Here is a 25,891-nt window from a genome sequence, read left to right as displayed (position 1 = left end):
GATGAAGGACACTTCAAGATTTTAAAATAATTTTTAAATAATAATTTTAATAAACTCTTTGACTGTTTATTACAATAATCATAAATAATCATCTTGGTTCAGTAAATGTATTTAAATACTGAAATGATTTATTATGCTTTGGGTAATAATAATTATTTATGATAATCAGTAATGTGTGTTCAGTAAACCAGAAGGTCATTTGCACATTAACCACCTCATGCAGAGGGTGTATCCAGGGTAAAGGTTAAATGATAAATGATAAATGACCCGCACTTGTATAGCGCCTCTCAGAGCAAGGACTCCAAAGCGCTTTACACTACAGTGTATCATTCATCCATTCACACACACATTCACACACTGATGGTGATGAGCTACAATGTAGCCACAGCTGCCCTGGGGCGCACTGACAGAGGCGAGGCTGCCGAGCACAGGCGCCACCGGTCCCTCCGACCACCACCAGCAGGAAAGGTGGGTTGAGTGTCTTGCCCGAGGACACAACAGCAGAATTTGCTGTCCGGAGCCAGGATCAAACCTGCAACCTTCCAATTACTGGACAACCCGCTCAACCTTTTGAGCTACTGCTCCCCCACTAACCACCTCACATGTCTTTACTTCATAACATCAAGCTGTCACGTTGAGAGCTGGAAGGAGGTTAGGACCCAAGATGCAGAAAACACCAGATGACACGATGCAGGAGCAGTTTAAAAGTAAAATCCTTTTTATTCGGATGAGGAACCAAAAAATCCAAAAGTGCAAAAAGCCAAAAACCAAAGTCCTGAACACCAGGAGAACGAAAGCTCACATAGAGCACAAAACCAAGAGACTACACAAAACATCGCTGACAAAAAAAACAATGGACCCTCAAGACAGAGATGCAGAACAGGGTTAAATACACTGGGGCATGATGGGAGGCAGATGGGCTGCAGGTGTGTGGGGAGAGAAACCAGATGAAAGCAATTAACTAATCAGGGAGGAAACTAACATGACTTAAGAGTAAAACCTAAAGACAAGAAGAGCAGCAAACATAACTAATATTCTAAGGGGAAGGAAAACTACAAACACCGGTGGGAAAACACACTAAAGAGACTAATAGAATGAAAAGCTGAAACTATAAAAACTGCGGAGGGGTGACTGGGGAATACTGAAGGAACACAGGACCTGGGAGAGACGATCTGGAGGGCTGCAGATCTGGGAACACAGTAAGAGAAACTACAGGGGCGTGACTAAGGAGGACCACGGGGAGCACAGGACCTGGAGGGAGATACCTGGGGGGGGGAAGGAAACCTAGAGGGGCTACAGCTCTGGGAACACATGAGGAAGACGTAGACAATGACACAAGAGGGCGCTAGGATACACAACAGGAGAGCCTAGAGACGAATGGAGAACACAAGGAGACACATGAGGGGAGACGCAGACGCAGACCATGACACAAGCTTTCTGATGCTGAGAGGGCGTGTTCTGAGGTTTTGTTAAAACCAAATCTCCGCAGCTCAAAGTCAGTTCTTGAACCATACCAGAGGACGAGGGTCGGCCACCCCAGGCTCACTAAGCATTCTGTCACGCCGATAGAATTGCTCTGAATAAACGCACCTGTAACCAGCTGACGCAAAAACTCCTTCAGAGTTAAGCCAGACGCAAGCTCAACACTGTGTACCCTGCGACAACTCTGGACCAGAGAGTCGGTTTCACTCGGGTCTTCTCTACCTGACCGAGTACCCTGAGGCTGACAACATCCTCCTTTGACCTCCGGATCCACACAGAGGATCGTCTAACTGGGTGAGGTAGCACACAGATTGTGTCCGATGCTGTTTTCTCTGAGAAACATCAGTTAGCTGCAAAACAACGTTTTCCACCCAGAACGCTTTCTCTCGCTGAAAGAAACCTTCTGAGATTCATTCACGCATCCAAACCTCGCATTCCACTTTAGCTTTTCATTCAGACACAGGTTTGTTTAATAACAAGTTTTAATATCAAGCTGTTACAAATTGTCAGTTACAAATTGGCATTTTTAAAAGTGTTAGTAATAAATTCTTTACTTTTGAAAACCTGATCTCTTCTTTGAAATGAAACACAGAATGGTGTATATTTTGGTTATTGAATAAGCAAAGATTCCTTTAACTTCTGATTCAATAAATAAACTTTTGCTATTAAATTTAATTATCTGAAAATTAAAAATTAATCTTTGGATTAAATATAGACCAAGCTCATTGGCGTATGAACTTCTATCGAATATATTAAGATATTCATATATGATAGAAACTTCATTTGTTAACTTGTTTGATCTCTTCAGAATCTAACAAAGCTGACAGCAAAACAGCGTTAATTCTAGTATGTAGTTTGACCACGCTGCATAATGAATACCTAAGGTCAGTTTTATATGGCTGAAAATAATGTAAGAGCTCAAATGAGGAAGTCAAAACTAATCAACATTTGATATGTTTTTTTTAATGAGCACTCGGTCTCTTTGAACAATGAATGGCTTTCATATCTGAACATCTCCTTAAAGTATCTTTCCGGAAATTTCCCCTTTCAGAAATGATGTATGATTTTCCAGAAATCCGTAAAAGCGATTGTCTCATCATGTACTGTGACAAAATGTAAGCAATATGTCTTTTTTTTTTTTGTTGTTGTTTGTTTTGGCTAAGCACGCCCCCTGCCCCGCAGAGCTACATTCAATAGGAAACTGAGCGCCGACCAGAACTAACCAATAGCGTTAGACTACCCCTTCAAATTTAAGGAATACCTCAGCTGATGCAGAGTTGATGAACTACAAGTAAGTCTCTAAAGTTTAAATTTATGAAAACACAACATGACATGAGAATAATACTCGTAAAACGAGTTTTAGCTGCATTTGTCGGCTACATAAGCACATTTATAAACAGAAACGTGTAGTCAATAGTTTTGCACTTTAGTGGATTTTAGTTACATTTTAATTTTCTGTCTAAAACTGTCAGTGTTCTGCCGTTGTCAGGTAAAAACTGCACTGCATTTGAATTTAAATCTGCCATCGCTATTGGCTAAGAGGTACCCTAGAACATTATCTGGCATCATCCCAAGTGCCGGTGCCCACTTCCAATTTTAAACTGCACTTAGACACTGAGGGCTGTGGGTGCAAGTGGGGTGGTGTGTTGGCATCAGCTGGCATAGGCCAGATGATGCCCGCACTGCCCGCTTACCACAGCCATGGAATACACCTCATTAACACTCACTAACACCATATTGGAGCAGGCAGAGGGAGACTAGGGGTCTTAGCACACCTCTGTTGTCGCTTGGCTTCCTGGGGCTGGAGGCTAGGAGGGAGATCCAGCCGTCTGGTTGGGCAGGGGAGCCTGCTCATCAGCACCCCAGCAGAAAGGGTCGAACTCTGGGAACCGGTAATGGTTGTACCCCATGTGCAGCAGTACAGGGACCAGAGTGAATAGGGTGTGTATGGGGAGCATGAGTGGGTGTCCGGCGCGCATTTTTGTAAGTCTTTGGTTGTATGTGTATGTGTGAGCATGAGGGAGGGAGTGTGTGACTGTGTTTGTGTATGACTGTATATGTCAGGTGGGGCCTTTGACTCCTCCCTTCTCCTGGGACTTCTTTTGATGATATAGATCTTCGTCTCCCCTCTCCCTGCCACACCTGGTGTGGAGTGCGGTACCTTGGTCTGCCTGGGTCGTGGCTCCCGGGTCAGGGAGTTTAAGATTTTTGGCGTCTGCCTGATCAATCCCGGTGGCTGTCTGGGTCCCAGGGCTCTGCTGGGTCCCCAGCGGGATTGGTCGCCCCTGGGTCCCGGGTCATTGGGTCCCGGGCTCGGCCGGCTAGGGGGTGGGGGGCTGCGGGCGGGCCTGGGGGCTTGCCGCCGATGTCTCCCGGGACTCTGCCGGCTGCTGGTTGTGGCCCCCTGGGGCGATCCTCTGCGCCTCTCGAGGGGGGCGGGGGCCTTTCTGGTCGCAGTCTCCCTGGGGTTCCTGTGCTCTGGGGCAGCTCCTGGATCTCTGGGACTTGGAGCTCCCTCCGTCTCCTGCACATCTTTAGGGGGCAGATCTGTGGCCCCTCACACTCTCTCTTGGACGCTCCTATAGAGAAATCTTACATAAACAAGCGCGTGTACACACACAGGTGCTCACATGGTGCTCTCAAAAGTATGGACTTGAGCACGTTCAACACATGTCTTAAGGCTATGGTGGGCACTTAATGCACTGTGATTCATTATCGTGTGATTGTTCAGTTAAACAATGTTGATTATATGTTTCTTCATCAAGTTGATGCAGTGATAGCTTGATCTTGTGGTATTGTTGTTGTGTCCCATTTTTTTGTTTTGTTTTTCTTCTCTCTTTCTGCAGGTCTAGAAGCAGACTCTTGTCCATTATTGTTCCCCCCCCCCCCCCCCCCCCCACACACACACACACACACACTTTTTGTCTCTTCCTTTCTCTTTCACCTCTGACTCCGTGTCTGGTCGGAATTAAAAAGCATTCAAAAATAACAATAAAGTTTTAAGCATCAGGCGTGACATTAGAAGCAGACACTTTGATGCTCCACCTGAGAGTAAATCTGTAAGGCTTGTCACCAGCATTCAGACATCAATTATGTTTGCTTCACAGCCAGACAGGACACACACACACACAAAAAAAAGATCATTAGCTGGTACCATGTGATGTCACAATGTCGTTGTGAGCGTGTGTGTGTGATGTCATTGTGAGCATTTGTGTGTGTGTGTGTGTGTGTGTGTGTGTGTGTGTGTGTGTGTAATTGCTAGCGGCTCCACCCTCTCGGTCTGCTAGGCAACAGCATTTGTTGCATTTTTGAAACAGGAAGTGAAAATTGAGTAAGAATCTGGAAGGGGGTGACTTGCTCTTTAAGTGGTGGAGTTTTAGGGAAAGTGCCAAAATGTCTTGATTCATTTATGACGTTTTTAATTAAGTAGTCTACTTATGCTGCATTGTAAACATCATTTTGGCTTTATGTCACCATTATAGTCCTTGTCTCTGTGGCCATACATAATGCTGTTATGATGACATTTGTGATGGGGTGGCTTCCTCCTCTTCTGTCAACATTAGTGAACTTTACAAACACAGCATCAGTGTTCCCGACTCTTATTGTGAAAGGTTGGAGGAAGTTGAAGCTGCTGCTGTTTGCAGAACCGTGGTTGAGGTATTTTGTACTTTAGTCTGTTTAAGCAGTATATATGTCGAAGGTTTAAGCGCATCCATAGCGGAACCTGCTGCCCCAGGCTTTACTTTAGTTTATAAAAACTACTTGAGCATTATTCTCTATGTAAATATATAAACGGAAGACACTGAGAAAACGTCAATTTACATTATAGTTGCCTTTCTGGACTTCCGGAGTAGTTACTCCTTCGTTATAAATTTTCGTACTTGTTTTTAAAACAACGTAGTAAGTCGCTATCGTTTATTTTACCGGTTTTTATTTAATTAATGTGAAATACCAGCACATTTCTGTCACATTTAAAACACGCTTATAAAAGAACCGCCGTCAAACGTTTTGATCCAGCTCGACGGTAAATCCGGTCCAGAAAATGTGAGCTCCCACGACCCACTCCCGCTCAGGGCTAAGCTAGGCTAGTTCAAAACTCCTCCCGCTAACATTTATCTGCTAGTGGTTTCCGCCAGTTCCGTTCATGTTGTCGTTAATTCCCGTTGAGTGTTTCGTCTACCAACAAGCGTCGATTTTGTTTGCAACTGTATATTTGCCGATAGCGACTGGCGACCAGGCGAACTACATCAAGCCCCCAGTCTGAGCTAACTGTTAACCTCGCAGCCAAAATGGCGGAAAACGGGGGTACCAACAGTGGAGCTACCAGGACAATAACCGACGTAGAACCACTGGAGGAACAAGTTCAGTGCCCCGTTTCCCTGAGTCAGTACGGGGACGCGGGAACGGGGGTTCTAGTGGCCCAGAGCGAACAGGCCGGGGATAGTTCCGAACCTGCGTCCTGTGCAGAGAACGCATCGCAAGGGTCTGGAGCACCGCTGGCGGGTGCCTTAGAAAGCTGCCCGATTGGACAGACCGTGGTGGTGGGCACAGAGCTCACCGACCTCGCCAACACTACCATCATCTACGTTCAGCCGGACGGAACCCTGGAGGGATCCGGACTGACGGCCGAGGAGCAGCAAGCGGTTCTGAGTCAGCTCTCCAAACAGCACCAAATCCTGCAGGTGTCTGAGACCGAAGCTGCTCAACTGCTCCAGCAAAGCCAGCTGGTCGAAACCGTTCCGGTACCAAAAAATGCTTTGGACCCTTGTCAGTTCCAGCAGGTCATTAACCAGGTCACCAAGTCCCAGATTCAGATCCAGATCCCTCAGCAGGTCCAGGCTCAGCAGTGTCTAAACCAACAGAAGCGGGTCGAAGGTCCACAGCAGAACCTAAAGTCCCCAACCCACAACAATGCCTCCCAGCAGCTGAAGAGTGTGGCCCAGCATATCGCCACGCAGTCCAAGAGCTCTGACCAGGTGAGTCCAGCATCAGGGCTCCACAAGACCAGTCTGGACATCAGCCACAGCTGGTCCAGACTGGTCTGGCCTGATCTGCCTCTAATCTGTGGTTAGCTTCAGTCTGCCCACATGTCCCATCATGACTAAATCAAACCTTCAGGGAGGGCAGGAACCCTCTGGTGGTCAGACAGACACAGGCTGTGTAGCTCTTGAAGTGGATTTCTGTGGAAATAACCCGAACAATTAAATCTCAGTTTGGAAAAATGGCCTAGTTCTGATTAGACAGAGTAGCAAACAGCTACCCTAAGTGGGGCCGGTTGCAAAGTGTCATTTGTAAAATAGCTCTGATATCAAATCATTCAGTTAATGAAAACATGTTAAACTTTTACATGAACATAATTCACAGAATTCTGTTGTTGTTATGAAGCTGAAGCGTTTCTTTGGGGAGGTTTGAGTTGTCACAGTATTTCCTCAGAGACGTTTAGTTTCATGCAGGTACTGACCGGAATGATCCACAATAGTTGCTGACTGACACAAGCGCTCCTTAATATTTTTGAATGTTTTCTCATAAGAAAGCTTGGATTTCCTATCGTGGTTTGAGGATGTGAGGTGATTTTATGTTAACGGTCAAGGCAGTCTTGGATCCCATTGTCTTAAAGTATTTATGTGTTCTGGATTAATTTCAGTCTGGTTTTTGTTTCTCTGCTCTTACAGCCAGAATCAGTCAAGATCCAGATTGGAATTCCTCCTAAGCAAGAGGGAGGAGTCACTCTCCAACAGAAAAGCGTAGGTGTTGGCCACCCACAGGTGAAGCTGTCCACTGGAGGAGGTTTGAGCAACACTCAGATCATCCACATCCAGCCTGTGGTTAGTCAAGGGCAGCAGATCCTCCTGCAGCAAAATCCAGGAGACCCACCCATCCAGCTACTACTGCAAAGCCCCACCCCAGTCGTTGGGTCTCTACACCCATTGGTCCACAAGCTGACTGGCCAGACAACCTTAACAGGTGCCACTTCCAGTCCAAGTCAGAAACCTGTCCCGTCTCCCATTAATGTTTCTACAGCACCAACTGTTAAAGACCCATTGTCCTCTGTCATCAAGGCTCCACTTTCTACCCCATCGAGAACCATCACCATTCCTCTGATTAAGCCCCTCCATAATGGCACTGAAACGTCTGCCACTAAAGGTTTGACTAAACCATCAGCTGCAGTTCCCATTCACACCACTACACTTGCTGTTGCACCCCAAACTGTCAAAGTGGCCACATCTTCTGTTGTCAAGGATGGAAACAAGGAAAAAGACAAGGAGAGGAAGGTAAAGAAGAGGGAGAAGAAGGGGGTGAAGATTCTAACAAGATCAGGTCGGGTTTCTAGACCACCAAAGTACAACGCCAAGGACTACAAGTTCATTAAGACCGAGGACCTGGCTGAAAGCCACCAGTCGGACTCTGATGACTATTCAGACATCAGTGAGGAAGAGGAAAGTGAGACTTCACGGAAAGATGGTGCTGACACCAAATCTTTTATTTACGGCCACAAGTCCCGGTCCCACCCCTGCCAGACATGTGATAAAACCTACATTGGTGCTGCAGGCCTCAATCGGCATTACAAGCTAAACCCAACGCATGGAGAACCCGATCCATCCATCAGCACGCCACACCTGCCCAGAGATGACGACCAGTTAGAGGAGATGAATGTTGTCAGGGAGGAGGAGTTTGATGACGAGGAGGATGATGATGACAAACTTCCTGTTTCTTCAGCAAACAAGGTGAGATCATCCATCAATCATGCTCATATCAGGATTGCAGCTGTTAGGTCAGCAGGTCATTATTATGTTTTGTTAACCTTAATCTAAAACCTCGGCAACAAAAAGATGAGATCAGAATCACTTGTCAAACAAACGGATCACATTCATTCAGTATGTAATCGCTCGACTCTTCGTTTGTCTTCAGTCAGAGGGTGTCCCAGCTGCATCAGGACTCCGAGGTCTCCATCGCAGACTCCCTGGCCGACCCAGAGGCAGAGGGAGGGGCAGAGGAAGGGGAAGGGGGAGAGGGAGGGGCCTGGGTCAAGGACAATCAATGGGACTTCCTCCTAAGGTTAGTTTGAACTTGGCACATTAAAGCACCAGACTGCAACAGTTAGGACAGGATTATTTAGGGGCCACTACCTGAATGTTTTCTGTTTCTCTTCACCAACACGACTGGTTTGAATCAATGAGTGATTAAATGGCTTCTGAAGAGCTTGACGACCTGCTGAGAGAGGTGATTAAACCATTAAACCAGGTGTGTTCGAGCAGGGGAACAGCTAACACAGGTTGGATAGTGGGCCCTGGAGGACCAGGGTTGAGTAGTTCTGGTCTAGGTGGTCAGAAGTCTCAGTGGTGCAAAGATTCACATTAAAAAATAAAAAGTTCAGAGACTCAATTTATTGATTTTTCAAAGTTCATGGAAACATCTGACAGAAGTCTCGAAATGAGCCAGTTCATATAAGGACCATGTTCTACACAGTTAAAAATATTTAATTTTGGTAGATGACATCAGTTTGGATGTTTATTATTTCAATATGCAGCGTTTGAGTTCAGGTTTCTGTTAGCTTTGTAATAATATCAATGATTATGTGGATTTTAATGCAACATTTTTGTGTAACACAGTATGTTTAGATGACATGCAACTCATTTCAACAGTGGATGTTTTTTAAACAACCAAGTGGAAAGACACATCTGGTGGTCGTGGAAAAGATGTTAGTCTGTGTGAGAAGCGTCACATCATTGGCATGTAGGGATGGGTACCGTATTCGGTACTTTTTAAGGTACCGACCGAATTCCATAGTACCGACTGAGCACCAATTCACGTCATTTCAAACGGTGCCTCGTTTCGGTACCCGTCCTTCATAACGGGAACTTGCCAAGACAGCTGCACATGCGCAAGAGCGTTATGTCTTTGCTCGCTGTGAGCGAGTTGTAAACATAGCAGCATGGTAGAAAGAATGCACACTAAAGCTTGGGTCCATTTCACTAAATGTGATGGGTAACTGGGTGATGATGAAACCAGCGACAACAATCTAAGTGAGACATCCTCATCTTAATCTGCTCCGGTAGGTAAATAAAATTAGCTTGATATGTTAGCTTCCGTTTCACTAATGGTGCGTTCGCTTTCTCCTCGGAATTCCGAATTCCCGACTAGAAGAACATGAACGCGCTCTAAAGTTTGGCTTTACTTTACTAAATGCGGCGGGTGAAGACGAAACCAGTGACAAGCGATCTAAGTGTGAGGCATCATCGTTTGAATCTGCTCCAGCAGTTAAATAAACTGTTTAAGATAACGTTAGCTTGGTATGTTAGCTTCCATTGCTACCATGCGTTAGCTTTCTCCTCGGAAATTCTAACTTCCCAGTAGGAAAAATCAAATGAAAAAAGACGGCAAAAGGAATGAAGATACACAGTAAATTTAGTTCACAGTAAAGATGTTTGCTTCAGTTTAATTATCAGCTTATAAAACTACAAGGACGATGTTAAAATACAAACAGTTGAATGTAATTTATCGTGATATATATCAAATATTGTTATATATTGAGAAAAATATATATTTAATTATAAAAGAGAATTAAAATAATAAACACTCAAAAGTATCGAAAATTGGTACCGTTAAGTACCGGTATCGATTCCTAGGTACCGGGAATTAGTACCGGATCGATTCAAATGTCAAAGGTACCCATCCCTATGCATCAAGCAGAGAAATCATTTATGGAGATGCAGAAATTACTAAAACTGTGTTCAGAACTGTCCAACGCATTATTCAAAACTGGTCTGATGAGTCCAGATGAACCCTGTGCCAGAGTGATGGTGCATCAGGGTAAGAAGAGGGGCAGATGAAGTGATGCACCCATCATGCCTAGTGCCGGCTGTACAAGCCTGTGGTGGCAGTGCTATGATCTGGGGTTGCTGCAGGTGGTCAGGTCTAGGTTCAGCAACAGGATATGCTCCAGGAATGAGGTCAGCTGACTACCTGAATGTACTGAATGACCAGGTTATTCCATCTTCCCTGATGGCATGACCATGTTCCAAGATGACAATGCCGGGATTCGTCGGGCTCAAACAGTGAAAGAGTGGTTCAAGGAACACGAGACATCATTTTCAAACATGGTTGTTGTAGGAGTGCAACAGATCATCATTAATTTGTGATCCATTCAGATCTCTCTTTACGGTTCAGCACGCACGTGGTTCACAGATCGGTCACATGGAAACGCTACCTGTTCAATCCAAAGGAGAAACGCACAGCAGTGGTCATGGCGGAGGAGCTTGGAAAAAACACCTGCATCGTTTAGGTTGCATGTAACGGGAGCGTTTTGGCTCCCCTGTAAAATATAGTGATGCACGATATGAATTTTTTGGGCCAATACCGACATCCAATATTAAGATCACTGTTATGGCTGATAACCAATATTTGTCTATACCGATATACTGACATTAATGCTTCCAAAATAAGCAGATTTTGTATAGAATGAAAATTATTAAAGGTGAATTTGTTATTATACACACACACACACACACACACACAAAATACTGATATTGATGCCGATATATTGTCCATCCCTACTAAAATACAATGATACAAATGTCAAAAATTAACATGCGCCTCCAGTCTGACAGCACAGAGCCACACACATACCTCCGATCTCTGTGAAAGGAGGGAGGTGGTGGTGCATGAAACATGCCTAGGACATAGCAAATATGGTAGGACCTGTAAATGTTGGGGACAAATCTGTAAAAAAGGACAAAATAAAAATAAACAACACGTCAGGAAGGTGAGGAGATAAGTGAAATCTGAACACAAAGGTAGAGCGTGTCTAGCTTGAGCAAGCCGTTTTAACATTTAATCAGCAATCGGGCCTCTCTGCAAGTCTTGCTTTTATAGCAAGTTGCAAATAGAGCAGAAAACGTTGCATTAAGTGTCAAATAAAGAGGGAGAGCAAAGCTGGTCTTTTCTTTACTTTTTCTTTCTGCTGATCCGAAAAACAATCCGATCCGTGACTAAAAACAGTGACATGATGATCCGAACCGTGAGATTTTTGATCCGTCGCACCACTACATGGATGGGTCCAGACCTTGACCCCATTGAGAATCTTTGGGATGTGCTGGAGAAGGCTTTGTGCAGTGGTCAGACTCTACCATCATCAATGCAAGACCTGGTTGACACATTAATGCAACACTGGATGGAAATAAATTGAGTGACGTTGCAGAAGCTTATTGAAACAACGCCACAATGAATGTGTGCCGTGATCAAAGCTAAAAGCAGTCCAACGAAATACAGGGAGTGCAGAATTATTAAGCCAATGAGTATTTTGTCCACATCATCCTCTTCATGCATGTTGTCTTACTCCAAGCTGTATAGGCTCGAAAGCCGACTACCAATTAAGCGTATTAGGTGATGTGCATCTCTGTAATGAGAAGGGGTGTGGTCTAATGACATCAACACCCTATATCAGGTGTGCATAATAATTAGGCAACTTCCTTTCCTTTGGCAAAATGGGTCTAAAGAAGGACTTGACAGGGTCAGAAAAGTCAAAAATAGTGAGATATCTTGCAGAGGGATGCAGCAGTCTTAAAATTGCAAAGCTTCTGAAGCGTGATCATCGAACAATCAAGCGTTTCATTCAAAATAGTCAACAGGGTCGCAAGAAGCGTGTGGACAAACCAAGGTGCAAAATAACTGCCCATGAACTGAGAAAAGTCAAGCGTGCAGCTGCCAAGATGCCACTTGTCTCCAGTTTGGCCATATTTCAGAGCTGCAACATCACTGGAGTGCCCAAAAGCACGAGGTGTGCAATACTCCGAGACATGGCCAAGGTAAGAAAGGCTGAAAGACGACCACCACTGAACAAGACACACAAGCTGAAACGTCAAGACTGGGCCAAGAAATATCTGAAGACTGAATTTTCTAAGGTTTTATGGACTGATGAAATGAGAGTGAGTCTTGATGGGCCAGATGGATGGGCCCGTGGCTGGATTGGTAAAGGGCAGAGAGCTCCAGTCCCACTCAGACGCCAGCAAGGTGGAGGTGGAGTACTGGTTTGGGCTGGTATCATCAAAGATGAGCTTGTGGGGCCTTTTTGGATTGAGGATGGAGTCAAGCTCAACTCCCAGTCCTACTGCCAGTTTCTGGAAGACACTTTCTTCAAGCAGTGGTACAGGAAGAAGTCTGCATCCTTCAAGAAAAACATGATTTTCATGCAGGACAATGCTCCATCACACGCGTCCAAGTACTTGGCTGGCAAGTAAGGGTATAAAAGAAGAAAAACGAATGACATGGCCTCCTTGTTCACCTGATCTGAACCCCATTGAGAACCTGTGGTCCATCATCAAATGTGGGATTTACAAAGAGGGAAAACAGTACACCTCTCTGAACAGTGTCTGGGAGGCTGTGGTTGCTTCTGCACGCAATGTTGATGGTGAACAGATCAAAACACTGACAGAATCCATGGATGGCAGGCTTTTGAGTGTCCTTGCAAAGAAAGGTGGCTATATTGGTCGCTGATTTGTTTTTGTATTGTTTTTGAATGTCAGAAATGTATATTTGGGAATGTGGAGATGTTACATTGGTTTCACTGGTGAAAACAAATAATTGAAATGGGTATATATTTGTTTTTTGTTAAGTTGCCTAATAATTATGCACAGTAATAGTCACCTGCACACACAGATATCCCCCTAAAATAGCTAAAACTAAAAACTACTTCCAAAAACATTCAGCTTTGATATTAATGAGTTTTTGGGTTCATTGAGAACATGGTTGTTGTTCAATAATAAAATTATTCCTCAAAAATACAACTTGCCTAATAATTCTGCACTCCCTGTATTATTGTGTGACCTTTTTATTGGTGGTACCTTTTTGTTTTGTTTTGGCCGGGCAGTGCATGACTGACATGGATAAAATCCACAATCACTATAAAGGAGTTAGTTCATGGTTGATGGTGGCCCCTGACACTAGGAAGTGTCTCCTCTTTACTCGTGACTATTTTCATCAATGTAGTTGAACAACCTGACCAAACATCTGGCTCTATATTTCCTCTTTGCTGTAGGGACTTTTCTGATTGGTTAACCTGTTGGGTCCGTGTTCTCAGGTGGCAGTTGGCCATGTGGGAAGACCAGGTCAGCGTGGTCGACCTCCAAAGATCGCCGTTATCCCAGTAACAGCTGAGCAGCAGGTGAAGAGGAGACGGGACCGACTGCAGGAGGTAGCTTTTAGGAAGTTTAGATCCTTTAAGTGAGCCGTTTTTATGAATGTCTGATGTGTTTGTGTTTGCTTGCAGCTGGTGGAGCAGTGTGAGGCTGAGGAGTTAATGGATGTTGTTCTCCCTCGTTTGACCAAAGTGTTGAGTCTGTGGGAGCTGCTGCTGGCGAAGGTAGAACCAGCATAGAGGGGGGTAGTGGGAGATGGTTTACGAATGCTATTTTAAATTTACAGGAGACGTTAGTGAACACCAGCCCAGATTGTCATCAATAAACACAGCAAACCATAATTTACCTGCAGTTATTCAGTAGTGAAGCAAAACGTAACTTTCATGAGCAAAAAAACCCATAAAAATGATTAAATGAATCAGGAAAGCGGCAAGAAATGTTATTTCTGTTGTGTTTTCATCCCATTTAGCTTGTATTCTATTAAAAATACCTTCAGCTTTAATAATTTTATGAGAAATTTTGTTTTGAATTGTTTGGAAAAATAATCATAATAAAACAATGATTTGAAAGATTTTGTATTAAATGCCTTTTAAAGAATATTAAATGTTCTTTAAAAGTCATTCAATAGTTTTGGGAAGTATTTTTACATTTATGACAAAATTGCTGAACTTTATGAAAACACATTACTGCTTAGGCTCCAGGCAGGGCACGGAGTCAGGGACTTTACAGGAACAGGTTTGCTGCTCCTGTGTGCTCAAAGAGTAATGTCTGATTAGTTAATGAACAAAATGTTTTTGTTTAGTTTTATTTTCAAAATTTCATTATTTCCCTTGTAATTTCAAACAAATATTGTTGTATTGAAATCATTGAAATACAGAGGAATCAGCTTGTGAATACAATGCATGTTAATATAGTAAAGCTTAGCATTTTTAACATAAGCATATTTACACATGGAAAGTATCAATGTGAATAAATCGTATGGCGGTAGCTCTTCTGTACTTTCATTGTGTAAAAGTAGCTCACAGGCCAACAAAGGTCTGAGACCCCTGAGTTAACGACTGACAGTGTTTCTAAACTCAACCAGTGTTTCCCTTACATAGGCGTAGCCGTGGCGGCCCGCCCCTCCCTACACACAAAACTGCAGCCGGGAGCTCAGTCCGTCCGGCCCATCCACGCACACGTTTCTTCAGTGCTCCCTAGGTTTTCTTCAGCTCGCCTCTTTTTCGGTTCAATATTTAAATTTACTTTTTTCGTAACGTACGCGGTGCATTTGACAAGACAGAGCTGAAAACGGCTCGTGCTGCGTCGGTCACTGCCTCCGCTCCGGTCGGGTATTTTTTTATTATCATTTAACTCTCTCACCACACAGACACAGACACAGACACACACACACAGACACACACAGACACACACAGACACACACACACACACACACACACACACACACACACACACGCACACACACACACACACACACACACCTCAATCAACATAGTTTTGTTTAACTGTGTGTGGGAAAAATACCAACAACGTTAGGAAAGAATCGGTTTACTCAAATTAAAATAAAATGGTTCTAGTATTTCATATTTACTAGTTCCTACTGCATGAGTTCAGATGCATTTATTCATGCATTTAAATATTAATGTTCTGATTTTACTGAAAAACTTGTTCTGTAATAGTTTCTTTACTATTGTGATCAAAAATATTTAATCTCAGTTCTGAGGCTGCTCTGTAAATAGTTTTCAAATAAGCAATACACATAGCAACTTCTGATCAATCCATATCAATTTCAGATTTAAAATAATGCGTTGATGTAAACCGCACCCACTAATTTCCAAATAATTAATAATAATAATAATAAGGTGCATTCATCTGTGTATCTCCTTTGATCCGCATTAGTGATATTTTCAGCACCAGAACAATGAAGCAAAGAAACGGATTCCTGAGTTTGTTAGTAATTTTATTTATTAGGTGCATCTGATCTGTTCTATTTTTCTCTGAAATGAGATCAAATCAGTGCTTCTATGGGTTGTCTCCTCTCTGCACTAGAAACATGTACTTTATTATAATGTTCACTGTAATGCATCTTGATGTTCTTAACACATAAATTAAATCAAAGATATTGGTCAGTAATGCCAAATATGTAAATTTGTGTTTCAGTCATTTTTATACCGGCTTAAAAATACTTCAGTAAGTCTACTAAGCAGGGGTGTAGAACGTGTTTAAAAGGGCCAGCCCAGTAATGATCTTGGACCAAAATAAAGGGGGCAGAAGGAGATGTTTTTCCAGACGCCAAGAGAAATTAAATGCCAAATCCCCCCTGCAAAGTGTGTCACTGAGAGTTTAAAACAAAAATTATTTTTGTGCAAATATTGGTGTATTCACCTTTAATACTAGTTATAAAAATACAGCAGTTGCTGGATTGGTGCAGTTCAAAGTGGAGTGCATCAAATAAAACAATATTAACATAAAGGTGAGACGTGTCATAATCCCCCCCACCCCCCCACCACAGCTGGAAAAATTCCTAGGGGAAACACTGGTTGTCAACTGTAAAAATGTTGATGCTTTTAGGTGAAAATTGCAACTAAATTCAGCTAAAGCCCTGAACGTGGTGGTTTGTTTAGGGACAGTCTACTAATCAAAAAGCCCCATTGACCCCAGACTAGGTAATTGTTGTAATTTTAAAATGCTGACTTTTGTCACATTTACTTGGCCTTGAGACGATTCGTCCATTTGTTAAAAAAATGTAGTGGTTTCTCTGTCGCACACACATCGGATCAGTCTCAGACACTTAGTAACAAACATGAGCTGGTATCCAGTTGGAGACACACCTGGGTCCTCTCAGAGCAATGCCACTTCCATCTCTGTTTATCCGTGACGCCACCAACATCGGCGTTGCTCTGAGGAATGCTACAGAGTTAGCATAAACTTGTCAGCAAAACGGTTGAAACAAATATTTATTACACTGTGCCAAAAAGAGCTAAATAATGCTAGGTGATAAACAACACAGCACAAACGTACCCGAGGTGTTTTGAATGATCATCACTAGGGATGAGCCGGATACTCGTTTCAGACGAGTATCCGGTACGGATAAAGCATTTTTGACGAATACGAGCATGAAACGAGTAAACCTCGTAAATATCTGTAATCGTGCTGAAGGAAAATCCTCATTGGGTAACTGACTGTCTTCAGGCTCTGTGATTGGCCAGTCACATAGAGCGCCCGCCCCTCCTTACACACAAAACTCTAGCCGTCCGGGAGCGCAGTCCGTCCGGCTCATCCACGCACACAAACAGACAGTAACAGATCTCGCTGTGATTGCTTCACTGTTGCTCACGTTTCTTCAGTTTTCCCTAGGTTTTCTTCAGCTCGCCTCTTTATTGGTTGAATATTTAAAGTTACTTTTTTCGTAACTTACATGGTGCATTTGACAAGACAGAGCTGACGTGCTGCGTCAGTCACTCACTACCTCCGCTCCGGTCGTTTTATATTATTTTTTTTAACTCCATTTCTCACCCTCTCTATCTCTCTCACACACACACACCTTAATCAACATTGTTTTGTTTAACTTTGTGTGGTAAAATGCCAAGAACGTTAAGAAAAAAATCAGTTTAATCAAATTAAAATAAAAAAAATACATAAAGTTGTGTCTGGTTCTAGCATTTCATATTTCCTAGTTCCTGCTGCATGAGTTCAGATGTATTAATCCATGCACTTAAATATTAATGTTCTGATTTTATTGAAACACTTGTTCTATAATAGTTTCTTTACTATTGTGATCAAAAATATTTAATCTCAAGTCTGAGGCTGCTCTGTAAATAGTTTTCAAATAAACAGTACACATATCAACTTCTGATCATTCCATATCAATTTCAGACTTAAAATAATATATTGATGTAAACCACACCCACTTCCGGGTTATGCCACACCCATTCCGAGGACAGATACAGATAATTTAGTTGGTTTGACGGATACAGATACAGATAGTGGTGTACTCGCTCATCCGTAATCGTCACTAGTGGGGGTTTCAAAGGTCCAGGCCTGTCTCTGTAATATTTCTCTGCTTTTTGTGACATAAAGTTCTGTGAAGAAACTGAATCATAATCATTATTGAAGTTTCAGGGCTGTACGTTCACATTTTTAGCTTCTACCACTGGTGCTACGACGGTCGTACGTTTCGTAGCACATAACAAAAGGTTGTAGCACTAGCATAAAAAATTTGTTACAATCTCTAAGACAACAGTAGTTCTTACAATTACTTAAACACACTGTCAAACACCAGTGCATATTTTTAAAACACAATAACAACCATTCCTGGTATTCCTGTTGAGTCTAACTCGCGTACTTGACAATAAAGCTGATTCTGAAATATCTTCAGACATTCTTGTCAGTGTAATTTCGAAAAGAACAAAAGCAAGTCGACGGGGCTAAAAAAGTTATTTTCTAATCTGCGTCACCACATAATCACCTCTCCTCTAGAGTAGCTGCTGCTTAACACATGATTTATGGTGGTTCTTTCCTCCTGGAGGAAGGATTTGAAGTTTGCTGAACTTACAGCCCTTTTCCCTGTTTTTTCCGTGTCCTAGACTTATTTTCACACAAAACCTAAAATAACGTTTCCCCCCATTCGAAAATAAGTGCTTTCTTGGTATCGAAATGCATATTTAAAATTCACGGACATCATACGTGAAACCCATGGCACATAACAAGTGGAAATAGAAAATAGCATTTTTAGTCCCATTGACTTGCATTAATTTTTCCGTTCCTCCGGGGACCCATGGTCCGGAAGTAGATGGGCGTGACTTAAGCTCCCTATCATATGTATTAAATTGTTCTTGTATAGTTTCCTCTTTTCCATCTGATATGTATAGTTAGGGTGTAACGGTACGCTAAAATAATATTCTGTTCGGTTCAGTGTTTTAAAGAATTTGGTTTGATACATTTTCAGTATATCATTATTTTATTTATTTATTTATTTAATAATATCTGAAGCGGCTTCGATTGAGAGCTGAACCACGTGTCATCACAGGCTGCTGATCTAGCATGATGTCTAATTATTTCACACTTAATTTGCGCAGCTATGAGTGTCACGTTCATACAGACAAGTGTTGTTTGACTGTTGATGCTCCGTGTTTTTATTTCTGCAGCGAGCCTTAAAAACTCCTCTCACACCGCCCAGAGTTTCTTCTTTAAAACTCGTATTAAATAACGAGCATCCTCCGCGCTGTATTTTTGTTGTAGGATGAAAACTTTACATCAATTGTCATGGGGAAAGTTCAGCAGACATGTGTGTTTACATTTTTGCCACTGTGTGCCTGCAGCGTCTCTACGGGCTCCAGCAGCAGTGACAGCCAGCTGGTTTGATCCGCTCTAAAAGGCGTTGATCAGAATTTGCAGATCACGTTTTTTAAACAGATCAGGCGCATGCAGCCATCATGCGTCACTCAATACAGCGTCCCTGCAGAAACTCTTCTAGGAACTTTTATGCGCTGCTCTTAAATCACACAAATAAAAATTCATTATTTAATGGAAAATTCATCGAAACAGTACGCAAGTGGACCGAACTGAAAATCCCCCCCCCCCCCCCGTGAACCGTTACACCCCTAATAGTTAGATATTTTATGAAAAAAATGTAACTACATTTCAGTAACATTTTAGGTTTGTATTAATGTCACTCTTTTTAGTCAAAAGAACATATATAAATACATTCACTATGATCAGTAGAGTTTAATGTACTTGGTACTGGAAATGCTAATGACAGTTAATTTCTAATACTAAAATGTAATGGTGACATATCTACAGGTTAGCAATAATCTGTTTTCTATTATGTTTGAAGATAGACACGTTTCTGAGTTAATTGCTACAGTGGCTTGCTGTATTTCTGCTGCAGCGTATGAAGCAGACTCAAATCAGCAGCCTGACAGCAGCATAGTGCTGCAGACAGCTAAGAATAAACAGGATGGTTGAGACTTTTTTTCCACTTGTAGAGTTTAGATTTTCTTAATTTCCCAGCCATTGTTTTTTTTTTTCTTCGGAACCGCCCTTGATCGTGAGCCGACTAGCATTAGCTAATCTGCCCGTAGTTGCACTTTTCATCCCCAACTTTTGTCTTCGCTGGTTTCTCAGTTTTCCTCCACAGCACCTATTAGCACACTGTGCGCCAGTAAAAGGCATCTTCCTTACACAATAACAAGCAACTTACCTTGGTTCAATAAGGTTCTGAGGAAAAAAGTAACTTGAAAAGGTCTCGCACGAGTGCCACATTTAAAAATAGTTTATCACACAGAGAGTATTTTTCATTGCACGTGCGACATTTCTGTCGGGGTCCCCTCGCTGGAGTATGTCCAACACAAAGGGGGTCTACACGGTCCAGAACTTACAACTACAAGATTTTAGATGTTACTGTTTGAGTTACTACACCTACAAACTAAATTCGGCCAAGAAGCGGTTAATAATCATCTCTAATTGACACGTCAGACCTTTTGAGGTCTCCACCAGTTTTAGTTTTTACTTCTGGATTCGTGGTTGTTGCTTTGGAAGCATAAAAGCACAGAACTGGTACCGATCACGTCCTTGGACTCATGAATTGGATCACATTAATTGTATTAGAAGTCCACTGTTCTTACACAACACCTTGTGTTCTCTGATTGTTGCAGGTGGAGTCCAAGAGTCCAGCTTGTACCAGTTTTCCAGACATTTACCACGAGTTTGAGTCCCTGCAGGCACAGGTCAGGCAGGCGGCCCAGGAGTACATCACAGGTCCACAGAGTGGAGCCAGACCTGTAGAGGTCCGGAACATCGAGGTAAGATCACATGCCCTGTCCCTGTTCTGCAGATTGAAAACAAACATCTGACTGGACTATCTTCTTCGCTGAATTCCTATCAGGTTGCTCGGTCCTTGGGGATCCTGGATGAAGTAAACAAGATGAAAGTGGTTCCTGGAGCGTCGCCCGTCCCCAGTCTGACCAACAAGAACGTCCGATACATGGAGGTAAACATGTCTCCAGTAAAGTTCTGCGTCTGGCACTGGATGTAGCAGAAACAGGAAATCAGAGCTGGAAGGTCATTCAGCTTTTAACATCTGTCAAACATCAGTGAAACAGATTAGGACCATATTTTATCATCACACAACCTAAAACAGAGGCAAAGCAGCTCAGATCAGTATTCTGCTACACCCAGTTAGTCTGTCTGTGTCTAAAAGCTGTTGGCTGACTGAGTTACTGTTGGATGGCAGCTAGAGTATAACATTGGGAGAAGATAACAGTTTACCAGGTAACCTGGAATAACTGAGCAACTTTCCCCAAATATCATTTTCACATTGGTTCAAATTAGGGCTGCAGCTATCGAATATTTTTGTAATCGAGTACTCTATCGAATCTTTTATCGATTAATCGAGTACTCTAATAAATTACACTTTTGCGTTTGTAAACCCTTATATCAAATAGCATGTTGTAAAATATGAAAGACCTCTTGAAATGAGCAAGCAATTGCTAGTTATTCTTCAAGTTTTATTCAGAATTAGTTTTCAAAACTTCAGCACTTCAACTTTACTTCACAGTAAACAAATGCGAGCGGCTGCGGCCCAAACAGCACCAGAACCGCTCACGGCGCATGCGCAAACATGGCTCGCCAGCTGTTTCCCTATTAACACACGTCCGTTTTAATTTCTACACTTTTTTTTCTCACACTAACAAGGATTGTCGAAAGCATGTTTGCCGTGGTTATGTCAAATTGTAAATGGTAAATGGCTGTATTTGATATAGCGCCTTCTAGAGTCCTAGAACCCCCCAAGGCGCTTTACAACACAATCAGTCATTCACACATTCACACACTGGTGGGGATGAGCTACGATGTAGCCACAGCTGCCCTGGGGCGCACTGACAGAGGCGAGGCTGCCGAGCACTGGCGCCACCGGTCCCTCCGACCACCACCAGCAGGCAAGGTGGGTTAAGTGTCTTGCCCAAGGACACAACGACAGCGACAGACTGAGCGGGGCTCGAACCTGCAACCTTCCGATTACGGGGCGAGCACTTAACTCCTGTGCCACCGTCGCCCCAAATTATACTGATCACAAAACATTTATTTACTTTCTTTCGTTTTCCTCCGCCACTCATAAATACCCGTGTCCTCCTGCAGCAATCCCGAGGGACAACAGACATCAATAACACAATAAAAAGTCAGACGTGTTGTAAAAACTGCTATTTTTAGCACATTTTAAGTCCGACGTGTTGCTACCAGATGTACGGTGGGAGCTGAAACTGAGAGCTACAAACGAAAAAGTCGCACAGTGTCCGCAGAATATATAGAAATACAGGCTAAAATGCATTATCTTGTAGAGACTCCGAGTCTGCTTGCAGAAGAGACGTTTACAGGTGCTGCAGCACGGAGGATGTGGTGTTGTGGTAGGCTAAATCCATTTTACAGTATTTACACTGGAGTACATTTTCCGCCTTACAACGTGAAAAATGGTCCCACACCTTTGACATTTTCTGTCTTTTTCGCACTCCACCGGGGTCCACGTTGTCCGCCATGGCTTAAAAGAAAGTTAAGTTGCGTTCGCTACTCGCGTGTGCATTCAGTGCAGTGCATGTGTGCGTCACTTATTTCGGTCCGGGTGAAACATGACCCCGGGCGATTGCAAAGCCATGAATTAATTAAACATGAAATAAACGAAGCCTCGAGGCAGAGAATTTGACTTCAGGATTTTTTGTACTCGAATTATTTGAGGTACTCGAGGAATCGTTTCAGCCCTAGTTCAAATAAAAACAACAAGGTAATAATCTTGAACAGAAGCACACTAATCCATTCAGCATTTATAGATGGAATGGGAGGACCTGGATGTAAACCATCATTTATTGTCTTTCTTCCTGTGCTGTTGTTGTTTTAGAACTCCAAGATGTTACCGCCATCAAAGCGATTTAAGATGGAAAACAGCATCACCGACGAACAGAAAGGCTCCGCGCCGCTAACAACAGGTACTGGTTGGATTAGGACGGATGCTTTGGTTGGTCGTGAGGCTCCTGCAAGCAGCTATAAATAGACCCAGGATTGTCAGCTGGGTGAAGAGTACAGCTGAGGGTGGTCTATTCAATTCAGTTCAATTCAAGTTTATTTATATAGCGCCAAATCACGACAAGAGTCGTCTCAAGGCACTTCACATAATAAACATTCCAATTCAGGTCAGTTCATTAAGCCAATCAGAAATAATGTTTCCTATATAAGGAACCCAGCAAATTGCATCAAGTCACTGACTAGTGTCAGTGACTCTACAGCAATCCTCATACTAAGCAAGCATAAAGCGACAGTGGAGAGGAAAACTCCCTTTTAACAGGAAGAAACCTCCAGAGAATCCTGGCTCAGTATAAGCAGCCATCCTCCACGACTCACTGGGGATCAAGAAGACAGAGCAGGCACACACACACACGCAGACAAAGACAAAGTAATGTGTCTATAGTTACAATGTTATTTCTTAGTAAATATTCTATTTGGTGAGAGATAAACTTTATTGTATTTATCCTAGTGAATCTATAATTAAACGGGTAAACTAGCAGGAGCACATCCAACGTCAATGAAAACAAAAAGTTATTATCAGGAGAGAGAGAATGTATTAGTGGTTAGCAGCAGTGTGCTAGACGATGGCCCCCTCCATGAGGCCACCACAGCTCAGCAGAACATCATTGTAGCTTCTTCTGGGGAGAAAAACACTTAGAGAGAAAATAAAGTTAACAGCTGAAATAGCACAAAATAGTACAGTTAAAGAGCAGATTGTAGAAGAAAGCAGTAGAGTGTGAAAAGTGGTCAGTGTATCCTCCAGCAGTCTAAGCCTATAGCAGCATAACTAAAGAGATAACTCTGGATAATCTATCCTATTTAGATGGAGACATGTTGGAGGCAGGGCAAGGGAGAGCCGTCTTTACCGACTGTACACTCCACCTCCCTCTACTCCCCCACTTGTCCAGATTTAGGCTAACATCAGATTTTAACCATAGGCCCTATCAAATAAAAATGTTTTAAGCCTAGTCTTAAAAGTAGACAAGGTGTCTGACTCACGGACTAAAGCTGGGAGCTGGTTCCACAGGAGAGGAGCCTGATAACTAAAAGATCTGCCTCCCATCCTAATTTTAGATATTCTGGGAACCACCAGTAAAGAGTCTAGAACAGGGGTTCTCAGTCCTGGTCCTGTAGGGCTGGTATTCAGCATGTTTTAGTTGTTTCTCTGCTTCAGCAATCCAGATATAATCCGCAGGTGATCAACGGGCTTCTGCAGAGCCTGACGGGCTGCTGAACAGGTGGTTTAACCAGTCAATTGTGTGTCTTGGAGCAGAGAAACCACTAAAATGTGCTGGATACCGGCCCTTTAGAACCCCTGGTCTAGGACTTCTGTTTAGTTTCTGGGTCAACTTCTCAGACCACCAAACTGCAGATAACACAAAGACTAACTGAGAACAGATGAAAACAGTTTGTGACTAAACTGTATCAAGGAAACAAAAGCTGTAATTTAGTCAGTTTTCTATCATTTGCTGCTTTTGTGTTTTAGTCTCTGTGACATCAGCCACTCCAGGAAATGCTCCTCTGAAGCCCTGCTTGGTCTCCGTGTCTCCTCTGGTGATTCCAGGTGGATCTAAACTACTCACCACCTCCGCTGACCTCTCCTCCAGGTGAGCTGGCCCTACCCTGTGTGTGTTTGGGTTGTTCAGACCTGCTGCTAACGTGAAGAGCTACATGTGGCGACCCGTGTTAGCAGCAGGTGAGAGCTCCTACGTCTCACTGACTGCATTACAGAACAGGTCCATTGATCGGTTTATCTTCTGATTTGGCTAAAGGGAGATTCCACTGAACTCTGGTGGATCAGGGCCAAGTCTGGGCCGCCTATTGGGTACCACTGGTCTAGAGATTGTTTTCTAGTGTAAAATAATCCAGTCTAGCTTTGATTAGATGGGGTTCTTCTATGTCACTGACCCAGACTTGGAGCTAGACTCTGCTAACCCTGGTTAGGGACCTGTATGCTGGTCTGGTCTGACATACTGGGACCTGAATCTGTTTCTTCTGGTTTCCAGCCTCTCTGGTGCTCCCTCTGCTCCAGCCACCTCCAACCCGGTTCCAGTTCCTGTCGTCCCAACAGAGGTGCATAAAGAAGAGTTTATGGATGCGGTTCATGACGTCCCAGTCCAGATGACAGGGCTAGAGACGTCTCCTTGTTCCAGTTCTAAGACAAACACAGCAGAGTCAAGTTTAGGCCAGACCACTGGTTCTGTTGAGCAACAGCAAAGTGACTCTCCAGAATCTGGATCCAACACAACAGAACCTTCTGAGGCCAAAGAGCTGCAGGAGGGCCAGGAGATCTACATTGAGACTGAGCAGCTAACAGTCCAGCTGGCTGAACCAGGATCAGATGGGATTGTTATCGTCAACGGACCAGACGGGACAACCATGCACATCCAGACACCAGAGGGCGTCCCACTGGAGGCAGTCCAGGCCATGCTGGGCATCGAGACTTCAAATGGAGACAGACCTCCCCAGTAAACCGGCTCTAGGGGATCAGAACTGGACCAGCAGCAGGGTGTGGCCACATACCCACCTGTCAGTTTGTCTCCTCCAATCAGAACTCTAGAAACATCAAAGGGGGGGGGCTTTCCACCTGGAACTGGTTCTGTCTTGTGAGTTTGGACCAACATGTATGATGGCTCCCAACAGGTGTGAGTTGGCCCTGCCCACATTAATGTTCACATCTTTGGCATTCTTCATTAAATCTGGGTTGAGATATTCTGTTCCGCTGTCACAATATAAATATAAAACTTTGTATTATTATTTTTATTCAATGTTTTTCTTCTGCAAGTGAGTACAAATGGGAAAGGATCCTCAGAATCCCCCAAGTGGACTCTTTAGGTTTACTTCAACAGGATAAAACGGGAACCTGGATCACCTCCAGAGGACAGAAGCTCTTCCTGCTGCCTGACGGGCTCCAGTGAAAAATAAAAACAGATTTTTATCAGAAAACAAACACACGCACTTGTTGAGTTTTTAACAAACTGTTTGGATTTCTATAATCTTTTCAAGGCCAAGTGTTTTCTATTGAATCTATTATTTATTCACCCTTTCATCTGGTGGTGAACTACATGGTAGCCACAGGTGTCCTGGGCCCGGCTGCTACTTTCTCACCACCAGCACTTACACACAAGCACGGCAAGTTAGGTGTCCTGCTCAAGGACACAACGGCAGAGTAAGCTAGGTTTGTTTCTGTAAACTGACTGGGTTCCAACTGGACTCAGAACCTC

At 43.3% G+C, this 25,891-nt stretch overlaps 1 protein-coding gene across 1 annotated transcript; it reads left to right on the top strand.

Moving 5' to 3' along the window:
- Positions 1 to 5,540: 5,540 nt before the first annotated feature.
- znf839 (zinc finger protein 839) lies at positions 5,541 to 25,617 on the top strand. The gene is made up of 10 exons (XM_015969287.3): positions 5,541 to 6,458; positions 7,155 to 8,207; positions 8,392 to 8,538; positions 13,559 to 13,672; positions 13,748 to 13,840; positions 20,273 to 20,419; positions 20,503 to 20,607; positions 22,504 to 22,591; positions 24,154 to 24,274; positions 24,674 to 25,617. Exons 1-10 carry the CDS (start codon positions 5,772 to 5,774, stop codon positions 25,137 to 25,139), a joined length of 3,021 nt encoding a protein of 1,006 aa, XP_015824773.3. The 5' UTR covers positions 5,541 to 5,771; the 3' UTR covers positions 25,140 to 25,617.
- The last annotated feature ends 274 nt before the right edge of the window (positions 25,618 to 25,891 follow it).

This window comes from Nothobranchius furzeri, chromosome 18 (assembly GCF_043380555.1).
Source record: "Nothobranchius furzeri strain GRZ-AD chromosome 18, NfurGRZ-RIMD1, whole genome shotgun sequence".
Taxonomy (NCBI): domain Eukaryota; kingdom Metazoa; phylum Chordata; class Actinopteri; order Cyprinodontiformes; family Nothobranchiidae; genus Nothobranchius; species Nothobranchius furzeri.
Note: the sequence above shows the minus strand (reverse complement) of the source record. Positions and strands in the feature narration are given on the sequence as shown.